The 27,971-nt window shown below is 52.3% G+C and overlaps 1 protein-coding gene and 1 long non-coding RNA gene across 5 annotated transcripts; one reads left to right on the forward strand and one right to left on the reverse strand.

Moving 5' to 3' along the window:
* Positions 1–605: 605 nt before the first annotated feature.
* On the reverse strand, positions 606–27,939 carry LOC129137526 (uncharacterized). The gene is made up of 2 exons (XR_008540152.2): positions 27,390–27,939; positions 606–3,098 (listed from the first exon to the last, which is right to left on the reverse strand). It is a non-coding gene; the product is annotated as an uncharacterized LOC129137526 (long non-coding RNA).
* RPL38 (ribosomal protein L38) lies at positions 18,153–24,359 on the forward strand. Of its 4 annotated transcripts, none has more exons than XM_003315706.5 (5): positions 18,153–18,256; positions 18,464–18,504; positions 18,676–18,736; positions 23,698–23,820; positions 24,288–24,359. In XM_003315706.5, exons 2-5 carry the CDS (start codon positions 18,502–18,504, stop codon positions 24,311–24,313), a joined length of 213 nt encoding a protein of 70 aa, XP_003315754.1. In that variant the 5' UTR covers positions 18,153–18,256; positions 18,464–18,501; the 3' UTR covers positions 24,314–24,359. The 4 variants fall into 4 exon arrangements, with proteins under 4 accessions (XP_003315754.1, XP_063656000.1, XP_063655999.1 ...); XM_063799930.1 differs by having other exon boundaries at positions 18,223–18,291; XM_063799929.1 differs by having other exon boundaries at positions 18,248–18,282.
* Positions 27,940–27,971: the final 32 nt, after the last annotated feature.

Raw genomic sequence — 27,971 nt, forward strand, 5'->3', positions numbered from 1 at the left:
ACCTGGGAGACAGATGTTGCAGTGAGCTGAGATTGTGCCACCGCACTCCAGCCTGGGTGACAGAGGGAGACTCCATTTCAAACAAAATAAAAGTGATGAGAAGCAAAAGCTGTGTAAGGCTGGTGGCTACCCTGGTTCTTGGGTTACGAAGTGGCAGGGTCTCTCTTGAGCTGAGATTTGTAGTTCCTGGTTAAATGCCAGGGTTTAATGGGCGTGCTAGGGAAAATGTTTTTTAGTGAGTGGTAAATGTCTCCCTGGTGCCTGCGGTGGTAATTACTTCAATGGCACCATCTCTCTTTAACATGCTCCTGGCCAGGGGGAAGGGAGGGGCTCTGAACAGAGGGACCAGCTCTGGAAGCTGTGGCCAAGGGCATCTCTTGGAGGAAGCCGAGGGAAGGAGGAGGAAGAGACAGAGGTGAGCCCACACCTGGCCCAAGCCAGGATGACAGCGGCCCGGGGGGCCAGGGTTCAGGGCAGCCAAGGCAGGGATGTGTGTCATGTGTCCGTGCTTCAGGTTTGATTATTGGGTCATTATTGGGTCTCTACCTGGATGAGGTTACAAGGAAAAAATTTTTAAGTTTTTATTGAATTATAAAACACATACCTAAAATGCACGGGTGATAGTGTTTATTTAGCAAGGCAAATTTTCACAAGGTGAACCTTACAGCAAAGCAGCTCCCAGAGCAAGAAATAAAACAGAACAGAACACCCCCCGCAGAAGCCCAAAAGTCCTTCCCAGCCACTCCCCACCCCCAAGGTGACCATTGTCCTGACCTTTGTCATCATATCAGTTTTGCATGAAAACTTTGTAATGTCACTGGGGATGGTCAATGTTAAGGAAATCACATATATGGGGGACTCAGGGGGCACAGAGGAGGGACATGTCACACAACCCACAGCTTGGAGAAGACTCTAAGAGGAAGTGATGTCTGAACCAAGTCCTGGAGGATGAAGAGACGTGAAGACAGAGGTGGAGAAAGAGGGGGGTGCGTGCGTGTGTGCATGTGCACGTGTGTGCGTGTGTGCGTGCGAGTGTGTGCGTGTGTGTGATGTGCGTGCATGTGTGTGCATTTGTGTGTGTCTGCGCGTGTGTGTGCATGTGTGTGCGTGTGCGTGTGTGCACGCACGTGTGCGCATGCATGTGCGTGCATGTGTGTGCATGCGTGTGTGCATGCGTGTGTGCATGTGTGTGCCGTGTGTGTCATCATCCTGGTTTGTTGGTTCCTTCCATCTCTGGCTATTAATCTTTCCATTCTGCGAAATTACATGAGTTCAAGAAGAACTTAGGGGCCAGGCGGGGTGGCTCACACTTGTAATCCCAGCACTTTGGGATGCCGAGGCGGGAGGATCACCTGAGGTCAGGAGATTGAGACCACCCTGACCAACATGGTGAAACCCAGTCTCTACTAAAAACTACAAAAATTAGCTGGGCATGGTGATCAGTGCCTGTAATCCAAGCTACTTGGGAGGCTAAGGCAGGAGAATTGCTTGTGCCCAGGAGGTGGAGGTTGCAGTGAGCTGAGATCGTGCCATCACACTCTAGCCTGGGTAACAAGAGCGAAACTCCAACTCAAAAAATAAAAAAAGAAGAAGAACTTAGGTTAGCTTGAGGTTTCTCAGTATCCACACTATTTATTGACATTTCAGGCCAGATGGTTCTTTGCTATGGGGCCATCCTGTGCACTGTAGGATGTTTGGCAGCACCCCTGCCCTCTACCCACTAGATGCCAGTGGAAATTCTCCTCCCAAGTTGTCACAACTAAAAATGTGTCCCAATGTTCCTGGGGGAGGGGGACAAAATTGCCCTTCTCTGTCTGAGAACCCCAGATTAGCTGAAGAGAACTACCAGTGGCCAAAAACGTGGTGAATAAAGGACGTGGGTGAGCTGTCAGGAGGATCCGGGCAGAGACTGGCCTACCCTGTGCCTGGAGGCAGGGGGATGAAGAGGTTGTGCTTGGGAGGGCCCGCCTGACCCCCAGCTCCAGCACTGGTCAGCATCTCCCAGCAACCAGTGGGGACTTAGGAGGTTGCAGGTGGTCAGCCCTAGGACTGGGAGCAAAGAGGAGAGACAGGGAGGTGATGTCTGAACCAAGTCCTGGAGGATGAACAGATGCAAAGGCAGAGGTGGAGAAAGGTGTGTGCGTGCGTGCGTGCGTGTGTGTGTGTGTGTGTGTCTGTGTCCCTGAGTGGCCCAAGCCAGGAGCAGGACTTGCTCCCTGCTCTAGGGAGATAAAGGGGAGAATATCACAACGGAAGGGCCTTCCTGCTGCTGAGATCGGATTTCAATTAAAATGATTAGCTCTGTTTATTTAGACTCCACAGCTGCATACAATCTATAGCGTGTTATTGCGAGTTTAAAGAAATAAAGGAGGGGCATGGGGGGAGGGGAAGCATTTCAGCCCAAATTGAAAAAGTCCTCCTGTAATTACGAGACTGGAGAATATCCGCGGAGGGGATCAATAATGGGAAATCTAAGTGCCACTGTTTGCCGAGATTACAGTTTTGAATCGCTCCATCTTGGATTTTAATTTTCTTTCTCATTGTCGCATCACCCTGAGCTGTGATCCCAGCCCCACCTCCCAGCTTCAGAGACGCAGGCAGTAGGGCTGAACCAAAGCAGGGAAGTCAGGGCACATCTGACCTTCTTACAAACCTTTTATTGCTGTGTAACAAATGACCCCACACTTAGGAGCTTAAGACAATACACGTTTATTGTCTCACAGTTTCTGTGGGTCAGGAGCCTGTCGATGGTTCAACTGGCTCCTCTGTTCAGGGTCCTGAAAGGCAGCACTCAATCTGTCTCCTGGGACTGGGTCTCATCTGAGGTTCAGGGTCCTCTTTCAAGCACGTGGGATCGTTGGCACAATTCATTTCCTTACAGCTGTAGACTCGTGGCAGCTTGCTTCTTCAAAACCAGCAGGAGAGAGGCTCTGATGTCCAGGTCTTCTTTTAAAGTGCTTATTGAGCTGGGTGCAGTGGCTCATGGGCTGGGGGCAGTGGTGCACACCTCTAATCCCAGCACTTTGGGAGGCCGAGGAGGGTAGATCACTTGAGGTCAGGAGTTCTAGACCAGCCTGGCCAACGTGGCGAAACTGCATCTGTATTCAAAATACAAAATTAGCCAGGCATGTTGGTGCATGTCTGTGATCCCAGCTACTTGGAAGGCTGAGGCATAAGACTCGCTTGAACCCGGGAGGTGGAGTTTGCAGTGAGCTGAGATCACACCACTGCACTCCAGTCTGGGTGACAGAGAGAGACTCCGTCTCAAATAAGAAAATAAAATAAAATAAAATAAAATAAAATAAAAAGTGCTCACCTGATTAGGCCAGGCCCATCCAGAATAATCTCCCTTTTGATCAACTTAAAGTTAACCATTTAGGGACCTTAATGACATCTGCAAAACCTCTTCAACTCTGCCATATTCTTTTAAGAGATGAGATCTTATTCGGTCATGCAGCCTCCACCTCAACCTCCCAGGCTCAAGGAATCCTCCCACTTCAGCCTCCTGAATAGCTGGGACCACAGGTGTGTGCCATCATGCCTGGCCAATTTTCTTTTGTTTTTAGTAGAGACAGGGTCTCACTATGTTGCCCAGGCTTGTCTCAAACTCTTGAACTCAAGTGATCCTCCTGCCTCAGCCTCTCAAAGTGCTGGGATTACAGGCGTGAGCCACTGTGCCCAGTCATCTTTGCCATATTCTATTAAATAGAAGCAAGTTTCATGTCTCACCCACACACAAGGGGAGGGAATCATACAATGGGTGTGTAAGTCCTTGGGGTTCATCGTGCAATTCTGCCTAACTCACCTTCCATTGAGCTCTCTCTCTCCAGCCTCTCCTCCCCACATTCCCAAAGCCAGGCCTTGAAAAGACATCCCTTCCTGAGCCATCCTCACCACCACTTGCCTCCCTAGTCCCAGCTTGCTGAACTGACCCCAATAAACAATCCAGCAGCCAGCCTTGATTGAAAGTCTTCCCAAATAGGAGAAGAAATGAAGAAAACAACCAAGAATATGACATAATCCTCTGACTTTCTGACCAGTGCTCTTCCCTGTAGACCAGGTTTGCTCCCACTGGTCTATGGTCTCCTCTATGTCCCAAACACCAGCCAGGATTCCTGGCTGCCCCGGCCCAGCAGCCTTGACCTGTTACCGTCCTTCTTCTCAGGCTACTGAGCACAAGGTGAGATGCAACTGAGCTCTTCCATGGTGGATGAGGAGAGGAGCCCACTGTCATCAAAAGACCCACACTTCTACCATGTTGTTGCCTGGCTTCCAAGTCTAAGATGGCTGCTTCAGCTCCAGCCATCACTCCCACCATCCAGCCAACAGGAAGGAGGAAGGGAAGGAGAAGGACATGTGCTATGCTTTGAGTGTTTGTCCCCTTTGAAACTCAAGCTGAAACTCATGTTAAAACTTAATCCCCGGTGGAACAGCATTAAGAGGTGGGGCCTTTAAGAGGTGATTGAGTCACAAGGGATAAATTCACGGGTTAATGAGTTATCCTGGGAATGGGTTAGTTATCACCAGAGGGCTGTTACAAAAGTTAGTTTGGCTGTTTTTTCTTGTCCTCTCACCCTGTGATGCCCTGTGCTGCCTCGGGACTCTACATAGAGTCCAAACGAGCAAGAAGGCCCTCACCAGATGTAGCCCCTTGACCTTGAACCTTTCAGCCTCCAGAACTGTAAGAAATAAATGTGTTTTCTTTACAAATCCCAGTTTCAGATATTCCATTACAGCAACAGAGAACAGATGCCAGCTCCCTTTACACATCTCCTTACACCCCATTGGTCATAAGTTAGTCACATGGTCACAAATGACTGCAAAGAGTGCTGGGATATGTAGTTTTATTATGAACAGCCCTGTACGATGGGAGGATGGAGGAGTGGATGTGGAGATTTCTGGAAATCTCTGTTCTAACTTCCCTCTGCCTGGCTTGTGTATGCAATCTAAGGGATGGGATGTTTCTTTTGAATCCAGATCCTTACCCTCCCTTTCAATAGCCTGGCCTATGGTTCCATTGCTATTGATGGTTTCATCAAACCCATTATTCATGCATTCATTCCTTCACTCCTCTACCTACTCATTTGTTCACTAGTTCATTCATTTAGTCTCAGAAATTCTCTTCCTATGTCTTTCACAATACCGGGCATTTGGTCAGCATTCCAGACATGGAGAGAATGGCACAGACTCTGCACTCAAGTTACTCAGAAGCTAGCAGGGAAAACAGCCAAGGAAATGTATCATTTTAGCACCATGGCATAGGCACTATGAGAATGTGCAGAAGTCATGTAAATACTGTGGCCCTCATCCATCTGGGGCTGTGTGCAAGGTTTGCAGGGGAAGGTGACACCCCATCTGAGTCTTGGTCAAACAAACTGGCTGGGAGCAAAAAGGAAAAAGCATTCCAGCCCACAGGACTTTGAAGAACAGTGCTGGCCCTGTCCGTGGTGCTGACCCACAGGCCCAGCCTGGAGCCCAGTTTCAAGCTGAGATCAAGCCAGTCCCTGTTTCTCCCACCAACCTACCCGCTCTAGGCTGGCACACAGGGGTGGGCTGGTGGGATGGAAGTGAGGTGGTATTTAGCTACATACTTCATTTTCATAACGACCTTCCTGTTTCTCCTCGCTTGTCAGTCTGTGACCATTAAATTCCTCATTAGCAAACGAGATTTGGACGAGCCCATTAAGATGAGGGATGGCCTCACAGTGCAGCTGCCTGGGGTGAGCTAGAACTCGCCTTCTCCCTCCCTATTAGAAAACAATGCACCTCACATTCTGTGCACGTCTCTCCAGGTCTACTACCTAGTCCACACAGGCCCCTTGGAGTTATTCAGAGGACCAGCTTAAGGGACGGCCAGGGCACAACAGAAAAGCAAACAGCAGGACAGCTGTTTGCTCACACATATACCCAGAGCCACCCAATCAGGGTCTGGGCATTTGCTGCTTCATGTTAAAGCTCAAATTCCCAAATGTGACGTTCAAACCCTTCCCAATCCTCTCTCAGTCCACCTCTGCAGCCTCTTCTCCTATCCTCCCCACCTGCCTCTGCATTTTGGCAATGACAGATGACCTGATGCTGTGGCATGCTGGAAGTGGTTCATACCAGCACCCAGCTTGTGAGAGCTGCTTTTTACATACTCAAAAGTTTTGCAAGGCAATTGGCAGCTTGAAATCAGCCACGGTGAGAGTATTTACACCACAGGAACCAGCAAATGCCACCAGTTAAGGTTTTCTGGCTTTTTTTTTTTTTTCTTTGGTCAGAAATCTGGATTTTAAGCCAGGCACAGTGGCTCACACCTGCACTTTGGGAGGCCTAGGCGGGTGGACCACTTGGGGTCAGGAGTTCCAGACCAGCCTGGCCAACATGGTAAAACCCATCTCTATTAAAAATACAAAAAATTAGCCAGGCGTGGTGGCAGGTACCTGTAATCCCAGCTACTCGGGAGACTGAGGCAGGATAATTGCTTGAACCCAGGAGGCAGAGGTTGCTGTGAGCCAAGATCGCGCCACTGCACTCCAGCCTGGGTGACAAGAGCGAGACTCCGTCACAAAAAAAAGAAAAAGAATGAAAGAAATCTGGATTTTAAACATTTGCCAGCACACCCCTGTCTGCAGGCCTCTGAGAATGTCATGCCCTTGCATAGCCCCCTCGACCTTTAATGCTGTTCCCTCTGCCAGGTTCCACTCCTTCTTCCTGGAATGCCTCGCCAGTCCCTCTTCCCTGCCTGGTGAAAACCCAGACATTTGTTCAGGCCCCAGGGAGTCATCCAGCTCCCCATTCAGTGTTCCCACAGTGAAAGGGTCTTATGCCCCAGGCAGGACTTCTTGTCTTCTCTTCCACCTTAACCAGGACTTCTCATTCACTTTCCATTTTGGAGACCACAGGTGAGCACCACCATGCCTGGGAAGGGAGCTAAAGGAAAAAGCAGAAATATGGGGGCAGGAAAGTTCACAATACCCAGGGGCAGAAAGTACAGCTGGTTTCATGGGGACAAAGAATATGTCCAGCAAGCAGCTGCCCTTTTTATTATTATTATTATTATTATTAATATTATTTTGAGACAGAGTCTCACTCTGTCGCCCAGGCTCGGTTCAAGCGATTCTCCTGCCTCAGCTTCCCAAGTAGCTGGGATTACAGGCGTACACCACCACGCCTGGCTAATTGTTGTATTTTTAGTTGAGACGGGGTTTCACCATGCTGGCCAGGCTGGTCTTGAACTCCTGGCCTCAGGTGATCCACCCACCTCGGCCTCCCAAATTGCTGGGATTACAGGCATGAGCCACCGTGCCCAGCCACAGCTGCTCTTTTTCTAGGGCCACCTGCTCTCTGGATTCTGCATACAACACCCCTTATGGCTTCCCTCAAATAATCACCCTTTGCCCCTGGTTTGCATGAAATCTCAGGCCAATCAACCACAAACCGGAGCGTCTCTGAGTCTCAGTCCCAACCCCAGGATTGTCCCAGGATAGTCTAATCATCTGAGGCCATCAGGCAGGGTGTGGAGCTGGGAAAACAGCCCATCTCCCAGGCTGGAGGGCAAACTCCATCAGCACAGGGAACATGTTTCTTCATCTCTAAGAGAAGATCATGTTCTAGCTAAGAGAAGGTGCTTAGTAAATCATTGCAGAATAAATGAGTCACCTCACAGTTTGGGTCCTGCTCTGACGAACACATGACCCAGCTGGTCCCTGGAGAAGGAGGCAAAGGCTTTGAGGCATTCAATAAGGCAACGCTGCACACTCAAGTCACGAGGCTTCCTTGCCCTCCAGTTACTAGCTGTGTGACCTTGGGTGAGTCACTTAACCTCTCTGTGCCTCAGAGGCCTCATCTATAAAATGAGGGTTTCAATTTTGCCTAACTTAGAGCCGTGGTGAGGATTACAGATGACCTTCCTGGAACAGCTGGTGTGGCTCCTGGCGCATAGTAGACACTCGACACAGCGGAAGCTGTTGTTCCCTGTTCTATGCTGAAACCACAGGACAGGGTCCCTCTCTGCTCCACCAACAGGCTTCCTCCCCAGGTCTGATGTGACTCCAGCCAGGCACACACGCTGACCCTCTGCCAACCCAGCCAGACCTCTGTTCTCAGGGCGTTAAATGCAAGGGGAAGGCCACGTTGACAACCAACTGCAGCCACGCCTCCTCTGCCCTCCCCAGGAGCCTGGGCTGAAGACTTCATCTGCTGTAATTAACAAGCCAACTGCAGCTGTCTTGCTCCATTAATAGCAGATCAGCCTGTCAGGCAAGGGCTGACAGGGAGGTTGTGAACAGAAAGGTAAGAAGGAAGTGGGCCGGGCACGGTGGCTCACGCCTGTAATCCCAACACTTTGGGAGGCCAAGGCATTTGGATCACTTGAGGTCAGGAGTTAGAGACTAGCCTGGTCCACATGGTGAAACCCCGTCCCTACTAAAAATACAAAAATTAGCCGGGCATGATGGTGGGCGCCTGTCATCCCAGCTACTCAGGAGGCTGAGGCAGGAGGATCGCTTGAACCCGGGAGGCGGAGGTTGCAGTGAGCTGAGATTGCGCCACTGCACTCCGGCCTGGGTGACAGACCAAGACTCCGTCTCAAAAAAAAAAAAAAAAAAAGAAAGACGTGGACAGGACCAGGGGCATGAAGCAGTGGCATCCAGCCTGCCTTTCCACCTCCACCCCTTCCCTTACCCCTTCTCCTCCCTCCACCCCTGAGGCTGACTTTCCAGAAGCCACAGGCTACAGGGAAGGGGAAAGATGACTGAGTGACGGGAACAGCCCAGACCCACCTCCAAAGTGCTCCTGACAGCAGGTGGGGGTTAGGAACAGAGCCATGGCTTGGAGGCCCAGACTGTGGAGAGCAGCCATGCCCTCTCCAGAAACCCTTCCTCCCCAAGACTCAGCCAGGCAGGAGACTGGTTAGGGGTAAGGGCCACTTCTACCTCCATTCCTCTTTTTCCAAAGATGTTGCGATTCCTGCGACATGGGAACACGCAGCTGCTGGTGAGGAAGAGGTGGCTTCTTACCACTTAGGTCAATGGCAGCCACTTCCTCCCTTTTTGACAAGCAGGTACGTCTCCTCCCCATCCCCCAGCATTGAGTCTAGATTCGCACAAATTGTTTTGTTACTGTTGCTTGCACACACCAGAGAAGAAAACAGAAGAAAGAAGGAACACAGTGACCCAGGCCCCACCTGTGCTGAGGGGCTGCTGGCCTCTGCAGGCGAGTTCCTGGTGTGTCTCCTTCCCCCAAATCCCTCCCGGGTCTGGCTGCTCTAAGCACGTGTGTGCTCACAGGCAGGTACTTGTGGGCTTGTCTCTGATGTATGCAGCACACAGACCCCTCGAGTCCCTGCTTCTAGCCAGGAGCCGTGTCTTTAATCTCCTCACCTTGGGAGGCATTGCAGCACTCTGGTAATTGCTTTTGGAAACATGGTCACCAGTTTAATTGGTAGAATTTGTCCTGGGCGGTGTAACACCACCAAACAACCTCAGGCCTATCTGTTTCTCCAGATGCCTTGGCAGGCATGTGACTATACGTGCATGCGAGCTCACCTGTGCATTGGAAAGTATGTCTGGGCTCAGCTGTGCATTGGAGAGGAGTGTCTGGGCTCATCTGTGTGTTGTGCAGGCTAGCTAGAGTGTGTCTCCAACCTCAGCTAAAGGCATGGCCAAGATCTAGGGGATAAGGGAGTGAAGGGCTCCTGAGAACTAGTGGGACAGGATGGAAGAGCACCAGCCCAAGCCCTGGGGGACTTCTCTGCCTTGTGACCAGAAAGGGGAGAGGAGATCTCTCACAAAGCCATCCAGACGCCACCTTTGATGGGCTCCTTGCACTGTGCTGGGGAGGGGGGTGGGCTGTATATCTTGCTCTGTGCCCAAGGAAGACCGCCTTGAAGCTGTTGAGCTCAGCCAATGGGGTGCCCAGGCAGGACACTGAGAGAAGGAAGGGAAGATCATGAGCTCAACGCATTCGTTTCCCTGAGAGGCGGCCACGGGCTGAGGGCATTGCTCGGCTGAAAGTCCCAGCCCCATCAAGCAGACCCCTCCTCACAGCAGCGCTGTCTTGGGTCTGGTGACACCCTCGTCTCCTCCGTGGTAGTAACAGTCCCTGCTGACACTCGCTGGAGCTCCACACTCTCCTCTCTGGTGTCCTGCACCTGCCCATGCCTGCAAACAGACCTTTTATGAAAATTACCCTCAAAACACACAGTCTGGCTGTGCCTCCACTTCCTGCTAGGACCTCGAAGGATCCCTCAGGTGGGGGGCGAACAGCATTTGGGGGAGGCAGCCCCTCCTCTCCTGATTGTTTCTTCTCTGGTTTCCTTCTCTGTTGGGCCCCCATGGACAGATGAGCCCAGGGTGAGGGTGGCACAAAGTTATCTCGGGGGGACAGAGACAGTTACTCAGCCCTTCTGCCCCTCGAACATTTCCCTCCCAAGCCTCTGCACCAGCTCTCCCACACCCCAAGCCAGGCTGGCCAGCCCTAGGCAGGACACAGAGGGGACCCACGACCACTCAGGCCTCCTCACAAGGGCCGCTGGCCCACAGCTGGAAGGAGGGAGCAAAGTAGGAGGTCAGGCGCGTTGGCTCATGCCTGTGATCCCAGCACTTTGAGAGGCTGAGGTGGGCAGATCACCTGAGGTCAGGAGTTCCACACCAGCCTGGCCAACATGGCAAAACCCCGTCTCTATTAAAAATACAAAATTATCTGGGCGTGGTGGTGTGCGCCTGTAATCCCAGCTAATTAGGAGGCTGTGGCAGGAGAATCGCTTGAACCCGGGAGGCAGAGGTTGCAGTGAGCCGAGATCATGCCATTGCACTCCAGCCTGGGCAATGAGACTGAAACTCCGGCTAAAAAAAAAAAAAAAAGAAAGAAAAAGGAAAGAAAAAAGAAATAAGGAAACAAAGCAGCACCTGGGGCTCCACTGCAAATTGAGAGGGGCAGAAGGCAGGAGCCTCTGGCAGAGGGAAGAGCAGGTGCCCAGCGGGCAGGACGGGCTCACAGACAGGGTGAGCAGGAGGAGCAGACAGACAGACAGCAGCGGGGGACAGAGGAGAGGCAGGCAGGGCTGACTGAGTGTAGGCTGCGGGGCTCTCCATGGGGTCCACTCTTGCAGCCCAGGGAGCGGGTCAGGGACGCGGCTTCAGCCGTCAGATGCCAGAGATTCCCAGGAGCAGTTACCAGGGAGCAAATCGCTGTGCTCCCGTGAAGATGCTGCAACCCACCCACCTGCGCCCACCCAAAGGACACTCCACCCACACAACCCGGGTTATGAGATCACCTCCATTTCACCCTGTGCCCCCATGCCATGCCCCAGCCCAGCCCACACCCACGCCCTCCATCCCGGCACTAACACCAGCAAGGCCAGAGGTCTGCCCCGCCCTCCTCTCCCTCCTGCAGGGGGTCCGAGCCTGGAGGAGAGAAGCCCGCCCACTGGGTCACCAGCCTTCCCCTGGGGGACTCTGCCTGGCAGAAGGACCTACAACCCGTCCAGCACTACTGCTAAGACGCTCGTGTCATTCACGCCCGGGACGCTCGTGATTTATGGACTTTAATTTCCCCAGATCCTCAGTGGCTTCCCTCCTTTCCCTCTGGCCTGTCAGGGTGTTTGTCTCCCAGCACCCCCAGCACCCCCCTCCCTGGTTTTTAATTTGAAGCATCTGTCTGGAGCATCCCGAGGAGGAGACGTCTGCGAGGCTGAATGCATGAAGCAGCTGACAGCTCTATTGATTTCCTCTCTCCCACCGCATAATGCAAGATATATACAAGCCGATAGGCCAGCCCTCTTTGAAGGGTCTGTGCCCTTTTTTCTCACTCTGATGTCCCCTCACCCTGGCACATGTTGATCTATAGGAGGGGTGCTTGTCCCTCACGCTGAAAATGCATTCTCCTCTGCCTCAGTGTTATTTTTCTCACTGTTGGTGGATGAGGCCTCATCTGTCCTTTCTGTGCTTGCGGATTGGACACCCAGGAAGCAGCTCTTGGAGTGAAAGGGGCCAGTAGGGAAAAGCAGGGGAGCTGGGGAGGTGTCATCTGTCAAAACTGACTCTGCCCCCCGTGGAGGAGATGGTGCGGGGCTTTCGGAGTGGCCCTCCCCAGCCTCACAGGTCTGGGCAAGGAGGGCTGCTTGCCACTCCAGCCCACGCCTCCTCCAGGTTGCAGGTTTTTTCCTCCAAATCCATTGGCAACTCTTGCCTGGGAATCACATTCAATTAACAGCCACAGAGCCGGCTGCTGGGCTAAGCATTTTTCTATTCTTGGTGCCTTCTGGTTTCTCATAAGCAGGGCAGCTGCAGACAGTTGTGCAGGCTGCACACAACTGGCCGCAGTGGCCTGGATCCTAGCAGGAATTAATACTCAACAGAAACTGAGGCTCAGAGCTCTCAGGAGACTCATTCAAATTCTCCCAGCCAGACACTGAATTTGAATCTAAGACTTCCTGCCTCCAGGAAGAGTTTTCCTCCCACCCTATCATACTGCCTCCTCCAGGAAGACCACCTAGATTGATACCACTCAATCTGATGGTTCTTTCATTCTTGTCACCCTGGAACTTATTTGCTATGAGGGTTTGCACGTTCTAGCAGGCTCCTCTGGAGGTGTTGGGTTTTCAGGACAAAGCAATATTCTACTCCTCTTTGTGAATCACCATCGATGTTACTCCTGGAGGACTTTCCTGGCCTGTATCACCCCTTCCCCAGCCTGTATCAGACCCCCATGGCCTCCATCTGGTCCCACAATTCCAAACACTCCCTACACCTAGGGCCCAACCTCATCACTGCCTCCCTTACTATTCTGTGTGTCCCTTGAGATGGGAACAGGAACAGGATCTTATTTGTGCATCTTCACCACTTAGGTACCTAGAGGCACCTTAAAGACGTGCCCCATGCCTCTCCTCCCTTCTCCCACCCCAGCTCCCCACCCCATCCCGAGGCTTCCCACTGGAAAAGGTGTCCCCACCCGCTCTGGGCTGACATCAGCTGCCTTGCCTCCCAGAGTAGGGATGAGGCTCCTGGTAACTAGAGCCGACTGCACCCCGCCTTGCCACCCGTTGAGCCCGGGCAGAGGCAGTACCCAGGGCGGTCCTCCTTACAGCATCCACAGAAAAGCTTTGAAACCCTAGGCTAGGTGCAAATAAGACAGTAGCCTGAGCCCATGAGTTACCTGGCCATAGGCACAGAACAGAGATATCCATTATGAAAAAGAATGTCCTTGTGGTTTTGGCCTTCTAGTCAAGCGGCTCTCAACCACAAGTGGCATTGCCCTGCTTTCCCCCAGGGACATTTGGCAATGTCTAGAGACATTTTCGTTTCTCACAATTGTGAGGGTCTAGCATTAACCAAGTAGGGGCCTGGGATCCTCACAAGGCTCAGAAGAGCCTCAGCCCCTAAACAAAAAGTGAAAGTGACCCCATCCACAAAGGTCAACCATGTGGGGCGTGAGAACCCCTGTTCCAGTCTGCCTGGCCTTTCTTCGTGGCTTCTAGCTCAGCAGCAGGGAGAATGTTAAACCTGTCTACCTCTCAGGGACTCACAGACTCTTTGGGGGCCAGGGGGAGAGTGAGAAACCAGTATCCTTTTAAACTCACCATCTTCAGTTTCCAAAAAAACACCAGTAGGCCGGGTACAGTGGCGCATGCCTGTAATCCCAGTACTTTGGGAGGCCAAGGCAGGAGGATTGTTTGAGGCCAGGAGTTAAGAGTCCAGCCTGGGCAACATAGGGGACCCCATTTCTAAAAAAAAAGAGGAAAGAAAGAAAGAGAGAGAGAGAGAGAAAGAAAGAAAGAAAGAAAGAAAGAAAGAAAGAAAGAAAGAAAGAAAGGAAAGAAAGGAAGAAAGGAAGAAAGAAAGAATATAAGACCACATGCTTGTGGTCCCAGCTACTTGGGAGGCTGAGGCAGGAGGACCACTTGAGCCCGAGAGGTTGAGGCTGCAGTGAGCAGCGATTGCACCTCTGCACTCCAGCCTAGGCAAGAGAGCAAGGCTCTGTCTCAAAAAAATAAATAAATAAAGCACCAACTCACCCCGCCACCCGACTCCCCATCCTTTCCCAGGTAAATGAGTTCAGTGCCAGGGACCAGAGTCCCGGCCTGCTGACACCCTTTAAGGTTTAATAAACAACTCCCTTCCGAGATGGTTGAAAGGCCAGCCCTGCCGGCAGCCAAAGGCAGGGGCCTCTTGGGGGCCTCTTGGAGATTAAATGAGATGGTGGATATGAAAGCACTCCACCAGGTATGAAATCGCATACAAATATTCCCGATAATTTATGGACATTTCTCTCCGCCTGAGCTCCCAGGACTCGCGCGGGAGGGGCTATTCCGTTTCCAGCCGCGGCCTCAGCGCCCCCGTGCGGCCGCCAGTGGACACAGCACCCAGGGCGGGCCTTGCCTGAGAGGTGCGGGTTGGAGCTTTGCGAATTACCCCATCGAAGCTTCGCTGCAACCCTGCGAGGCGGGAGAGAGGCGACAGCACACACACTCCCACCCCCAAAACATACACACACGTGCACGCACACACACACACAGAAACAAGGAAACCAAGGCTCGGAAGATCACCGCTGGGCAGTGAAGGAGGTGCTATGGACCCCAGGGATGGGCCCTTGGGTGACGATGACCACAGCGGGCATAAGTGAGGCTGGAAGGGGAACTCCTGAAGGCCCTGAACTCCAGCCCAACTCCCCCTCCAGCCTCTTCTCCCCGACCCCCTGCCCCAGACCCTCCTTACCTCTGCCACACTGAACTTCCCACTCATTCTCAGAAACACCCCGCATTCTCCTGACCCTGGGCTGACGTCAGCTCCCTCCCTCCTTCTGTCTGGAAGTCCTTCTCCGGGCAAGCTGCTGCGCACCCCTCTCGGAGGCAGCAGACTGTGTCCCCTCCTCCACGAAGCCTTCCAGGACTCCCTCAGGAGGAATTAGACCCCTAGCCTCTGGGCATCCTCCACAGCTTATTATGGGATCCCAGCAGTCATGAGTGTTTGGAGCAGGAACCGCATTCTGCTTATTCCCAAGCCCAGCCCAGTGCCTGCTTTAGAGCAGGAGCTCAATCAATGTTCACCAAGTGAACGGAATGGATTGAGTGGGGGAAAATCCTGGAGGTTGGGAGGTCTTCCCCGCCATGTGCCGTGCCAGCCCTCTGCCCACCTGCAAGCTGGGGCATTGGGTTTTTTTTGACCCATCCTGGTCCTCTTTCCAATGTGTCCCTGAAAACTGAAGAGAGAACTCTAAACCATTTGGCCTTCAGAGGTGGCCAGAGTGGGGCTGCTGGAGGGAGGAGGGGAGGCCTGGTGCCTTCTGAGGCCCTCTCTGCCCAGAGCCAGCAGAGTGAGGGAAGGGAAGGAAGGAAAAGGGTTGGATTGTGTCCTGTAGCTCCGGACATGCCCTCTGAGCCTCTCCAGCCTCCAGCCATGCTGCAACAGACTGCTTGAGACCCTCCCTACCGCCTCTTGACAACAGCAATAGCCCTCACCATCCCGCAGCTGCCAGCACTGGACATTCCAGCCTACCAATGGCCAGAGTGACCATAACAGGCAGCCTGGGCCATCCTGCCCTCGAGTCCGGGGCTTTCCTCTCCTGCAGGATCCACCCCAGGCCCTGGAGAGTTTTGTTTCATGTGTATATGGGAGTCACCAGGGAGGCTCATGTCCAGGTCAGCATCTGCTCAAGGTCTCAGGCTGTGGCACTCAGGGCCTAGGCTCTGCCCCCCTTGGTCTCTGACAGTCCCCAGCCACTCCAGGACATTTGGGGCTCATCTTCCCATGGAGCAGGGAAGCGTGCCCTCTGGGCACCTTGCCTCACTTTTAGTAGCTGCAGCTTATTTTGCTATTTGTCCCCCTTGGGGAGCTGGAGGTCTTTGGTACTTGAACAAATTTGCCATTGTGTTTTGCTACTACACGTCTATGGTCCCTTAAATTATACAACTCAAGAGGGTGAACATCTGTCTCCCTGGGATCGCTGCCAAAAGGGAGGTGCAGCTCCTCCTTCTATCCCCGTCCTTGTCCTGTCGGGCCGGCAGTGAGGCGAGAAGCACCAGTCATTCATTCAACAAATAGTTTTTGGACCTACTACATGCCAGGCACTGCTTCAGGCACGTCAGTGTCTCCTTCTGGCTCTCCCTGAATTCCTCCCTCCATCCACCACCCCTTTATATGGTGAGTGATCTCAGATGCCGCATCCAGCCGGATCATCCTGCAATGTTAGCATTGAGCACTTGCTGTACAGATGGGTACTGCACTTCGAGAATTATCGACAGAATGCTGAGCCCTGTCCTTGCCTTCAAGGAAAAGTGGTAAGGTGGGGCGTAGTGGCTCACACCTGTAATCCTAGCACTTTGGGGGGCCGAGGCAGGAGGATCCCTTGAGCCCAGGAGTTCGAGACCAGCCTGGGCAACCTAGGGAGACCGTGTCTCTAAAAAAGTTTTAAAAAATTAAAAATAAAAAGAGTGGTGCGCATGTATGAAAAGTTAAACACCTCCATGCAGCCTACGGAGAAGTGATTGCAAGGAACCACTGTATGAGCGGCAAGCAACATAAGTCAAGGGTGAAGGGTCCTGCCTGAAAAAGGGGAGGCGGGAGCTGAGCTCGGAAGGACCAGTGGCACTTGGCATCAGAGTGGACAGCAGAGCAAATACCTGGAGGGTGGAAAGTGCCCAAAAGTGCCCCTCGGCTTGGCTGAAAGGGTGGTTGCTTGTGGAGGAGCAGTGGGGTAGAAAAAACTAGAAAGGCATCGCCTGAGATGGGAAGGGCTGGCAAAGCCGGGCTCTGAGGTATGGGAAAGTCCTTCTCAGGTCAGAGCTGAAGCACTCATGCTTCTCAGATCGGATCCGACCTTCAGACATCTAAAATTAGGCTTCTGCCAATTAACTTTTCCCACTGCTAGAACCCCGACACATTTACAGTTGCAGAGACATCGTTCAGCTTCTTTAAAAGACTCTTCAGTGCTATTACAGTATTTTGTGATCTCTCTGCAGCAAGGTCTATTGGTTCCTGTATCTCCAGCACCCCCAGGAAGGTGCTCAGCCTGAGCTTGTTAATGGAAGGGCAGGAGGGAGGAAGAAAGGAAGGTAAGTTAAATAAGTTCTAAGTAAAGCTCATGGCAAAGTGCTCTTTCCCTTCAGGAGGGCCGCTCTGTAATAATAAGCACGAAGCAATTACATTCTGCCGTGTGGTTATTAAATTTTGGGGAAACAAATATAATAAAATGTAGAAATTTGTAGAGAGGTTGGAAATAAAATAAAAGTGGAGGATAAAAATAAAATCGATAACCGCAGGTTGCTCAGAGCCTAACCTAAAGGATGTTATGGGGGAGAAAGGAACGCTGCCCTCCCCAGGCTTCCCAAGCCTCCCCAGGAAGTGGCCGGAGCCTGGGCTGGGGAATCTGCCCAGCAGGGGTTCAACTCCTGAGTCCACCTCTCCCCTCTGGGGCCGCGGTGAGACCCGGCAAGAGCAGGAGCACTCCCACTCACCATCAGCCCTAGGGGTGAGACACTTAGCCAGGGGCAGCGCTGCGACAGCTGTTGGAAGTATTATTATTATTATCATTATTGCTAAAGATGGGGGTGTCTTACTAGGTTGCCCAGGCTGGTCTCGAACACTTGGCCTCAAGCGATCCGCCCGCCTCGGCCTCCCCCAGTGCTGGGGTTATAGGCGTGAGCCACCGCGCCCGGCCTTAACTTGCTTTCATTGTACATCAATTCCTAAGGGAATTGGAAGCAGCAAGCAGGAACGCTCCCTCTTATGGAAAGAAGAGCCCAGGGCCCTGGTCATGACAGGTTCAGGTCCCAAAAAGGAGACGGGAAGAAAACGTGAGGCGCCAGAACAAGAGGTTCTACAAGGTGCACACGAGGGTCCCTGCCATTAAATGAAGAATTTTCTGTGTAGATGCCCGTGCGCAAGTCCAATGAAAGCCGTGGAGAATAAGCGTTAGCTCTTCAAACTGAATCTGAGCTAAAACCTAGCAAAGCCAGGCTGGGGTTTGAGGGGTTGCGGGGGAAGACAGGAAGGGGTGGACGGGGAAAAGGCGGGGGTCCTAGGAGGAAGGGATGGGGAGGAGCGAGAGGAGGGAGGCGGAGGGAGGGCGGCAGCCAGGATGGTCCATTCCATTCTTGGAGCTGCACTGTTGACTTCGACCACAAGGGGGCAGGGCTGCTGAAATTGGAAGTGCGAACGCCTACATGAGTCTTGATCCTCGGCAGGCACCGTACCCAGTTTCCTCCGTTGGGAGGGTTTAACTGCCCGGAAACGGAAGTCTCGTTCTTTTTCGTCCTTTTCCCCGGTTGCCGCTTGCTGTGAGTGTCTCTAGGGTGATAAGTGGGTGAGAAGGGTAATCTGGGGCAATCCACGGCCAGGTGAAATCTGGGAACCCCAAGTCCGCGTGGAGGGTGTCGGGGAGGAGGAGGGGAGTGCGATGGGGCCGATATTTCGGGGGAGAGCGGGAAAACGGGGTTCGCTGCCAGCCCCCGCGCCGTGTTAACGCCGAGGACTGTTTCCCGCAGGTCCTGGTCCGCGCCGGAGCCCAGCGCGCCTCGTCGCCATGGTGAGTACGGTCCCTGCCTGGCGCCTTCCCGGGGTGGGCTCGTGGGGCCCCGGGGCGAGGGCGAGAGAGCCTCCCAAGGATCTCCTGAGGCCGGGAGGAGCTGGGGGACTGGGCCATCGCCGGAAGACGTGTCTCTTTGCTGTCTGTTCACCCGCTTCCTTTGTGTTGCAGCCTCGGAAAATTGAGGAAATCAAGGACTTCCTGCTCACAGCCCGACGAAAGGATGCCAAATGTAAGTGGTTGCTCCGAAGGTTCAAGAAGAGCGGTGCCTAGCCTGGCACCGCTCCGGGAGCGTCTTCCCCGGAATGTCAGGCAGGAGACGGTTAGGCCGTCTGGGTGTGTGCCTGGCCCTCTGGGAGCAGTGGTTTCATCCTGTTTCCCATGAGAAAGACCTGTGGGGGGCACGTTGAGGCCCTGGAATTTCTAGGACCATCTTTAGCTAATCGCGATCATCTCAGAGGCCGCCCTGAGTTCAGTTTTCTTTCGTGTAATATAGTAAATTGTCGGAACGGAATCCCCACTCCGCGAAAGCCTCAAAACACACGTCCCATAAACACTGTTTAGGTTCTCTGCAGTTGTGCAAAATCTTAACACAAAATCCATTTTGTAATAAAGTGCTGGATATTTGCATGTAATGTATTGAGCACGGCACACTGTGTAGTATGGTCGTTTACCTCGTGATCCTGTGGTCGCTGGCCGGTGTCAGAAGGTATCATACCTATCTAATCCAGAAAAATATTTTAAAAAACAATTTTTTTTTTCTTTTAGACAGTCTGGCTCTGTCGCCCAGGCTGGATTGCAGTGGTGCCATCTTGGCTCACTGCAATTACCGCCTCCCAGGTTCAAGCGATCCCCCTGCCTCAGAGTAGCTGGGCGCGCCACCATGCCTAGCTGATTTTTGTGTTTTTGGTAGAGACAGAGTTTCACCATGTTGGCCAGGCTGGTCTCGAACTCCTAACCTCAGATGATCCACCTGCCTCCGCCTCCCAGAGTGCTGGGATTACAGGCGTGAGCCACTGTGCCCCGCCAAGATCAAAATTTGAAGCAGGGCTTCTACTGAATGTATATCGCATTACCACCATTGTAAAGTCACAGAGTTTAAGTTGGACTGTCATAGGTCTGTTTCCCAGCTTGTACATACAGGGGAAAGAAGGTGATTAATGAAAAACCTTAAACAGCAGGTTTTCGATGGATAGGTGCCAATCTCTGCTGCCCACTTACTTAAATTTTTACACCAAGTGTGAGAGGTAGTTGTGTTACCCCTTTGTGATACTTGAAGGAGATTGGGGGGCTTGTGTTTGATACAAGCTAGGTCTTGAGTTATGTTGTTACTTTAACCCAGTCGTCTTTTTTCAGCTGCATGAAAGAGAATCAGGTCACGTGTGGAAGTGAGGTTGCATGGGACAGGCCTGTTAAGGTGGGCTAAGACACCAGCCGTCTCTAATGCTCTGTGCCAGCGGTGGTGCCAGACGGTGGTTGGTGTACAGGGAGAGTCTTTCAATGAGTTGGGGGTAGGCAGAGATGGGGGTCATATTTGTGTCCCCATTACCCAAAACAGGCTGTCACCTTTGAGGTAGTGACCACCTGTGGGAACAAATAGCATCTGGTGGGAATGATGACTGTTTGCTAGTGTTTTGTGTAAAGAGATGAGGTTATCAGGTCAGTTTTATTTCAGACCATATGGGGTCACTGCCTAGTTTGAAGCCCAACTCTACCAGCAGGTAACTTACCCTTCTCAGCAAGTTAAACATGACACCACCGTTTGATTGTGTTTTAAAAGGGTGGTGGTCTGGGCGTGGTGGCTCATGCCTATAATTCCAGCACTTTGGGAGGCCAAAGCGGACAGATCTCTTGAACCAGGAGTTCAAGACCAACCTGGGCGACATGGCAAAACCCCATTTCTACTAAAAATAAATTAGCCGGGCATGGTGGCACACGCCTGCAGTCCCAGCTACTCAGGAGGCTGAGGCAGGAGAATCAGTTGAACCAAGGAGACGGAGGTTGCAGTGAGCTGAGATTGTCTCACTGCACTCCAGCCTGGGTGACAGAGCGAGACTGTCTCACAAAAAAAATTGGGAACCTTGACTTTAGATGATGTGGCTTTAAAGGTAGTGGTCACAGTCCCCCTGGGGACAGTAAAGTGTCAGTAGCTGTTTGTTGAAAAAACTTTTTAAAATGGTTGCATTAATTTTTAACGTGTAATAGGCATAGCGTAAAAGTTACCATTTACACTGGGTATGGTGGTTCCCATCTGTAATCCCAGCACTTTGGGAGACTGAGGCAGATGGATGAGACTAGCCTGGGCATCATAGTGAGACCCTGTCTCTACAAAAGAAAAAAGTTAGCCAGGCGTGTGCTGGTGGTCCTAGCTACTCAGGAGGCTGAGGTAGGATTGCTTGAATCCAGGAAATTGAGGCTATAGTGAGCCATGATTATGCTACTGCACTCCGGGCTGGGCAACAAAGCGTAATTGTACAGTTCAGTGGCATTCAGTAAATTCACATTGTTGAGCAGCTGCCACCATCACCACCCATCTCCAGAACTTTATCTTCCCAAACTGAAACTCCCTCTGTTAAACACCAGCTCCCCATTCTTCCCCAGCCCCTGGCAACCACCTTCCAATTTGTCCCTGAATGTGACTGCTCTGGATACCCCATATAAGTGGGTCTGCTATTGCATATTTGACCTTTTGTGACTGGCTTCTCTTCAAATGTCCTCAAGCATGTGTCAGAATTGCCTTTTCTTTTTTCTTTCTTTTTTTTTTTTTTTTGACATGGAATGTCACTCTGTTGCCCAGACTGGAGCACAGTGGTGGAATCTCAGCTCACTGCAAGCTCCGCCTCCCAGGTTCATGCCATTCTCCTGCCTCAGCCTCCCAAGTAGCTGGGACTACAGGCGCCTGTCACCATGCCGGGCTAATTTTTTTTTAAAGTAGAGACGGGGTTTCACCGAGTGAGCCAGGATGGTCTCTATCTCCTGACCTCATGATCCACCCGCCTTGGCCTCCCAAAGTGCTGGGATTACAGGCGTGAGCCACCGTGCCCGGCCTGGAATTTGCTTTTTTTAAACAGGGTCTCACTCCTGCCCAGGCTGGAGTGCAGTGGTGTGATCATGGCTCACTACATCGTTGATCTCCTGGGCGCAAGTGATCCTCCCACCTTAGCCTCCAGAGTCTCTGGGACTACAGGCATGCGCCACCACGCCTGGCTAATTTTTGGTGTTTTAGAGACGGATCTGTGTTGGCCAGGCTAGTCTCCAACTCCTGGCCTCAAGCAGGCCTCCTACCTTAGCCTCCGAAAATGCTGAGATTACAGGCATGAGCCACCACACCCAGACCGGAGTTTTCTTTTGAAGGCCAAGTTTTCCATTGTGTGGGTAGGCCACGGTTTGTTTATTTGTCTATTGATGGACATTGGGTTGCTTCTACATTTTCGCTAGTGTGAATAATGCTCTGAACATGTGTGTGCAAATATTCTTCTGTGGTTGCTATCTGTTCTTTGGGGTATATACCTAGAAATGGAATTGCTGCACATACGGCAATGTTGAGTAAACTTTTTTTTTTGAGATGGAGTTTCGCTCTTGTTGCCCAGGCTGGAGTGCAGTGGCGGAATTTTGGCTCACTGCAAACTCTGCCTCCCATGTTCTCCTGCCTCAGCCTCCTGAGTAGCTGGGATTACAGGCGCCTGGATGATTTTTGTATTTTTAGGAGAGACGGGGTTTCTCCATGTTGGTCAGGCTGGTCTCGAACTCCCGACCTCAGGTGATCCACCCACCTCAGCCTCCCAAAGTGCTGGGATTACAGGCGTGAACCACCGCACCCAACTGAATAAACATTTTGAAGAGCTCCATATGTCTTTACAAGTGGTGTTCAGCTTAGTTCAGCTGCTGGGGCGGTGTTATACTGAAATAGGTTAGTTTGGATGAATATCCAGGTGTCTGGATGTATTAAGAACAAGAGTCCAGGCAGCCCGTGCCTTGGGCAGGCTCTGAGTCACAGTGCTGCTTCCTCTGATGTGCCCCATTCCTATAGTAGTTACTGGCAGAAATGGAGTTGCCAAATTGCGAGGACAAGATCATCCTGTGTGCGTCTGCCAGGTTAAGTGCTGTGTGCTGTGTCCGGCCAGGTGCTTTCGTTGAAGTGTTAGAGCCCATGTTCAGCCCTCAGCCACCTGCTTCTTGATTGGCACATCACTGCTATTATAACAAATCCTGGGAGTATCTCTGAGCAGTTGGAACAAGGCATTCAGCGAGTACATGGAGTGGTAACTACTCTTGGGAAGGGGTTGTCTCACAGCAGCCAGATGGCCATGCATTGATGCTGCTGGTACATAACCAGAGTGGTGCACGATTCAAACCCCACACAGCTGAATTTGAGGTACACGGTAGCTGTTTCTTGTCTGAGCCATGATCCTGAAATAGAACTTGGCAGCAGGAAAGAACCCAGAAAATGGATTCCACATAAATTCAAGGAAAACCCTGGGTGCGTGTTGTGCGCAGTGGCTGGAGGCATCCTGAAGAACGAGCTCTTACTGGCCCAGAATGTCATCTCACATGCGGAGGTGTGATTTCCGGGAGTGGAGTGCGGAAAAGCGCTCAGTCCCAGCAGACAGCCCGTCTCCTTACTTTATCACTGCTTCTATCCCTTTTTAAAAAGATAATAGGCCAGGCGTGGTGGCTCATGCCTGGAATCCCAGCACTTTGGGAGGCCGAGGCCAGCGGATCACGAGGTCCAGAGATTAAGACCATCCTGGCCAACATGGTGAAACCCCATCTCTACTAAAAATACAAAAAATTAGCTGGGTGTGGTGGTGCACGCCTGTAATCCCAGCTACTCCAGGAGGCTTAGGCAGGAGAATCGCTTGAACCTGGGAGGCGGAGGTTGCAGGGAGCCAAGATTGCGCCACTACACTCCAACCTGGCAACAGACCGAGAGACTCTGTCTCAAAAAAAAGTAGAAATAAGAAAGATAATAAGGTTGATAGAAGATACTCTGCAATGTTGTGTTCAGTGTACCCAGTAAAAGTCCCAAGTTGGAGGAACGGGTAATAGTGTTTTCTGTTTGCACAGAGGGACGGTACTGGAGGTGGGCGCTGTCTCCTGCATGCTGCTTACTGCTTGAGTGTATTTGCACGTGGACTGTGTCACATCTGTTTTCTGTGATACAATTTAATTCCTGATTCTGGTCTCCGGTAGCTGTCAAGATCAAGAAAAATAAGGACAACGTGAAGTTTAAAGTTCGATGCAGCAGATACCTTTACACCCTGGTCATCACTGACAAAGAGAAGGCAGAGAAACTGAAGCAGTCCCTGCCCCCCGGTGAGTGAGCCTGAAGTCACTTCAGGGGCGGGTGGGGTTTGGAAGGTTGCTGTGTGTGGCCATGTTGTATCTTGTTTTGAATCCCTCTCAGATTTCAGCGCCCATTTTATGGTCTAAGAATCTGCTCTTGCTGTTGGGAGTGTGAGGAATAGTTGTGATTCTCAGATTATATACAGTACCAGAAATCATTTCCTTAGCCAGAAGAGAGGTTAGAGCTCATTTAATCCTGTTCACGACCCTTCGAGGTTGGTGCTAGTACTGATAATCCCCAGTTTTTACAGGGGAACAGATGGAATATAATAGACCAAGTCTTTTTATCAAACACTAAATATTTTAACCGAAACTTCGCTGGTGGATCTAATTTCTGAACCTTGTGTGCTCTCTTTAGCTTAAGTACAAAATCTAGACAAGCAGCAGCAACTCAGATGTGTCTTCTGGATGGCTTACTTTTGTCTCTTTCCCTCTAGGTTTGGCAGTGAAGGAACTGAAATGAACCAGACACACTGATTGGAACTGTATTAAAATACTAAAAATCCTAAGTGTCTTTCGTCTTTGCGGATGGGAAAGGGAAAAATGCTACCTCGTAGTGGCTTCTGATGGGAAAAGGACACGGGTCCTGTTGCTGCCTTCCTGTGGCTTTTTTTTTTTTCTTTCTTTCTTTGAGACAGAGTCTTGCTCTGTGGCTCATCCTGGAGCACAGTGGTGCGATCTCAGCTCACTACCACCTCCGCCTCCTGGGTTCAAGTGACTGTCCTGCCTCAGCCTCCCGAGTAGCTGGGATTACAGGCACACATCACCACGCCTGGCTAATTTTTGTATTTTTAGTAGAGACAGGGTTTCACTGCCTGCCTCAGTCTCCCATAGTGCTGGGATTACAGGCATGAGCCTCCGTGCCCGGTGCATCCCTAATCTTGAGCATGATCTCAGTCGGTGAATGAGGCCATCTGTTTTCAGCCCGTTTGAAAATAAGATGTGGGGAGGCCATGATGGAATAGCACGTGGGGTTAAACATAACTGGCAGATGTGGGAGCGATGGTGGGGCATGCCATTCAAACAGGTCCCAAAATGGGTGCAACAAGGTATAACACATCTACCACTCGCCAACTTGACTGACTTGGAGAAATGACTACACTTTTGCCTGTTTCCTCAATTGGAAAATAGCCATATTAACACCTCTTTCATCGGCTTGCTGTCAGGGTACTGGGATGGGGGTGGGGTGCATGGGTTGGGGTGGCCACCAGGTGGTGCTGTGCCACAGCGGACAGCCCCTCTGGAAATGACTGGCATCATAAAATCTGTCTTCATACCCAAGGTAGTGTTTTTTGTTTTTTTAAGATCTCTACCTTTTAAAAGCGTGGCATACAGTGTGCTTGGTATTTTCTTGTGTTAGGCATTTAAACGCGCTCAGGTTGTAAGGTTGAAGTGCCAGTCTTTGAATATTCTCTAAGGATTGTGAGGGTGTGAGGTAGTTTTGAGTCTGGTCATGGGTCTTGTTTCCTCCGGGAGAGGGTGGGTACACCAGCCCTCAGGCCCAGGTGCGGCACTGTGGGCGGCTTTCAGCCTTTCCCGTTCTGTAAGCATTGCAGATTCCCAAGGAAAAGCGAGCCTTTACCATGTGGGTTTTCTTTGTTCCCAGCACATCGTCCAGAGTTTCATCCCAGCTCCTAGGAGACAGGCCTTGCAGGGGTGTGTCCAGCCTTGTCTAGAGAAGGCCGCCTTTCATGCAGTGCTTCCCAGCCCTGGCTTGTGACTCAGTCATCTGGGGCACTTAGGCAGTTCACTGTGGTGGCCAGGGCTGACTGGAGATTGCGATTGCGGTGGTCTGGGGCATAGGTGTGTTTCCAAGCTCTCAGGTGGGCCTCTGCTTTGCTGGGGCTTCAGCAAGCCCTTAAGTGCTGCATACCAGGTGAATGGGTTGGGGGGGAGGTGATGGGCTACAGCTGCTGGTGTGCCGACTGTCCTCCAACTCCCTGCTGAGTCTGTGGGAGGTCTGTCTGTTGTGCTTCAGCTTTTTGACACCTCTCTGGGTCAGCAGGCCTCTGGGGAAGCAGCTAGAATGGTCGCTGTCTGGCTGGGTGCAGGTGGGCTGACAGGTTTGGATATTCCAGGCCGCATTCCGGTGGCTGTGGAGATAGCCCTGAGGGACAGCCTTTGCAGTTTGTTTCTTCCAGTGCCGTGTGCAGGCCTCCAGCCTTCTGGGGCTCCCTTGCCCCGGGTTCAAAGTCAGTCCTCGGTGACCACCCACTGCCTAGGAGGCAGGCCCTTCCCACCTGGGGGGCCTCTGAGGGCAGAGGCTGTAAAAGCAGCCACCAGAAGAGTCCACTTTCCCCAGCAACTGCAGGGACTGAGTCAGAGACCAAGACCTTTTAAAAAGAGGTTTTCATCCAAAGAAGTTCCCTCCCCTGCCGCAGTCTCCAAGCTGATCGCCTGGCTCCTGCAGTTCTCCGGCTCCCTCCCCTGTTCTGGAACTTGCTTGCTTCCCCTTCCACTGGCCTTAGTCCCTGATCTCACAGGGTCCTGTTCCTTCTGCACAGAGGCCTCCCCCAGCACCCCCCTCTTTGACTCCCGATCATCCTTCAGCTCATGTCACTGTCCTTTGGGAAACAACCCCGACGCCCACCTTCCATCCCCTCTCCCTACAGCAGGGACTCTGACATTTCACAAGGCCTGCAATCGCTGTTTGCAGGATACAAGTCCACCTCACCTCGCCTGCTAGGCTGTAGACGCCATGCAGGCGGGAGCGTGTGTTTTATCCATTACTGTATCCTCTAGAACAGAGAACGTGCTCAAGAAAATTTGTTGAAAGACACCCCGATGAGAGAAGAATGGCTGTTTCCAGCCTCCCGGGCCCCTCAGCATTGGGCTCCTGCAGGGCCCCAGAACTGTGGGATCACGGCCACGAGGAGAGGCCCCGAGGCCAGGACTTCCTCTAATGGACACAGGGCCTTTGAGCACTGGGTGACTGGGGTCCCACTCCCCAGCAGCCATATGTGTTTGCGAGCGTTTTCAGTCGGTCCGCATCCACCCGGTCCCTTCAGCCAGAACCCTAGGAGCCCCGCCCCCGTCCTCCCGGGGCTCCTTTCTCACCCGCGTCCCTGCCGCGGTGGATACGCACCCCTCGGGCTGGCTACCCAGCGCGGTTTCCACGCCCAATCTGCCGCGACCCCATCACTCCACCCCACCTACCCCTGACTCCTGCTTGTCCTGCAGCCTGGGCTCCTGCCTCCGCTGGCCAAGTCACGCCAAGCAGTTTGCGGTTACAGGACGGGTGGGGGCCTCTGCATATGTGCAGAGTACGGAGGGCCCAGGGACGCGAGGCTCCCCGATGGGCAACCTCCCCTGCCTTTGCTTTTCCCCAGAGCCCCCTCCTGGCCTGCGTTCGGCATCTTCTCGGGTCGTCATCGCCCTCTGCGGTGCCTGCGCTCGGGGTGAGGGTTTTTGTCGGCTTTTGTTACATCACCGATGTAACAGTGCCTGGCACGTAGTAGGTGCTCAATAAATATGTTGTTGCATGCGCTTCAATCTCCCCGAATGCTTGTCCCTTCCGGGCGCTCTCATCGCTCTCCTACCTTCCCCGCTACACAGCTCGAAGGTCCCCTCCTCCGGGAAGCTCACCCTGTCCCACTTGCCAGGAAGAATCAAGCAAATTTTCTGAGTGAGACACCTTGTCCTCACTCAGGCGTCCTGCAGGCGGCTTCAGTGAGTTGTTGGGGCAGATGCGCCGGGAGTTCCCGAGGGCAGGGACGGCGTCTTATTTCTCTTTTTAAGTCCACAGGGCTTGCACAATAGATGCCCAAAAAATGAGAGTGAATTTAGAATGAGTGACCGAGTGGCTGAAGATTGCCTCCTTCCTTTCCCAGTCTGTCGGTTACTTACCCTGTGACAAGCCCTTGGGACGGGCAGTCGCCCCTCTCTGGCCTATGACTGCTGGCTGCCCCCACTGACACCTTATACCCTTGATCTGATCATAAATAAGAAGCAGCCCGGGGACCTCGAGACTGAAACTGATTTAGAGACTTCTGGGAGCTTTTTTCACTTCCCTCCTCCCATCCGGCCAGGACAGATCCCCGCCCAGAAAGGGGCTGTTGACTGCAGCGGGTTGCGCGCCCAGAACTGGGACTGGGATAGCGGCGGGGCGGGGCGGGCGCGGG

This window comes from Pan troglodytes, chromosome 19 (assembly GCF_028858775.2).
Source record: "Pan troglodytes isolate AG18354 chromosome 19, NHGRI_mPanTro3-v2.0_pri, whole genome shotgun sequence".
NCBI lineage: Eukaryota > Metazoa > Chordata > Mammalia > Primates > Hominidae > Pan > Pan troglodytes.

Bases quoted from the DNA above. Each gene is read 5' to 3' on its own strand.
- RPL38 (XM_003315706.5), top strand. The intron at 18,737-23,697 runs GTAAGTGGTTGC...GGTCTCCGGTAG, and splicing joins CCGACGAAAGGATGCCAAAT to CTGTCAAGATCAAGAAAAAT. The intron at 23,821-24,287 runs GTGAGTGAGCCT...CTTTCCCTCTAG, and splicing joins GAAGCAGTCCCTGCCCCCCG to GTTTGGCAGTGAAGGAACTG.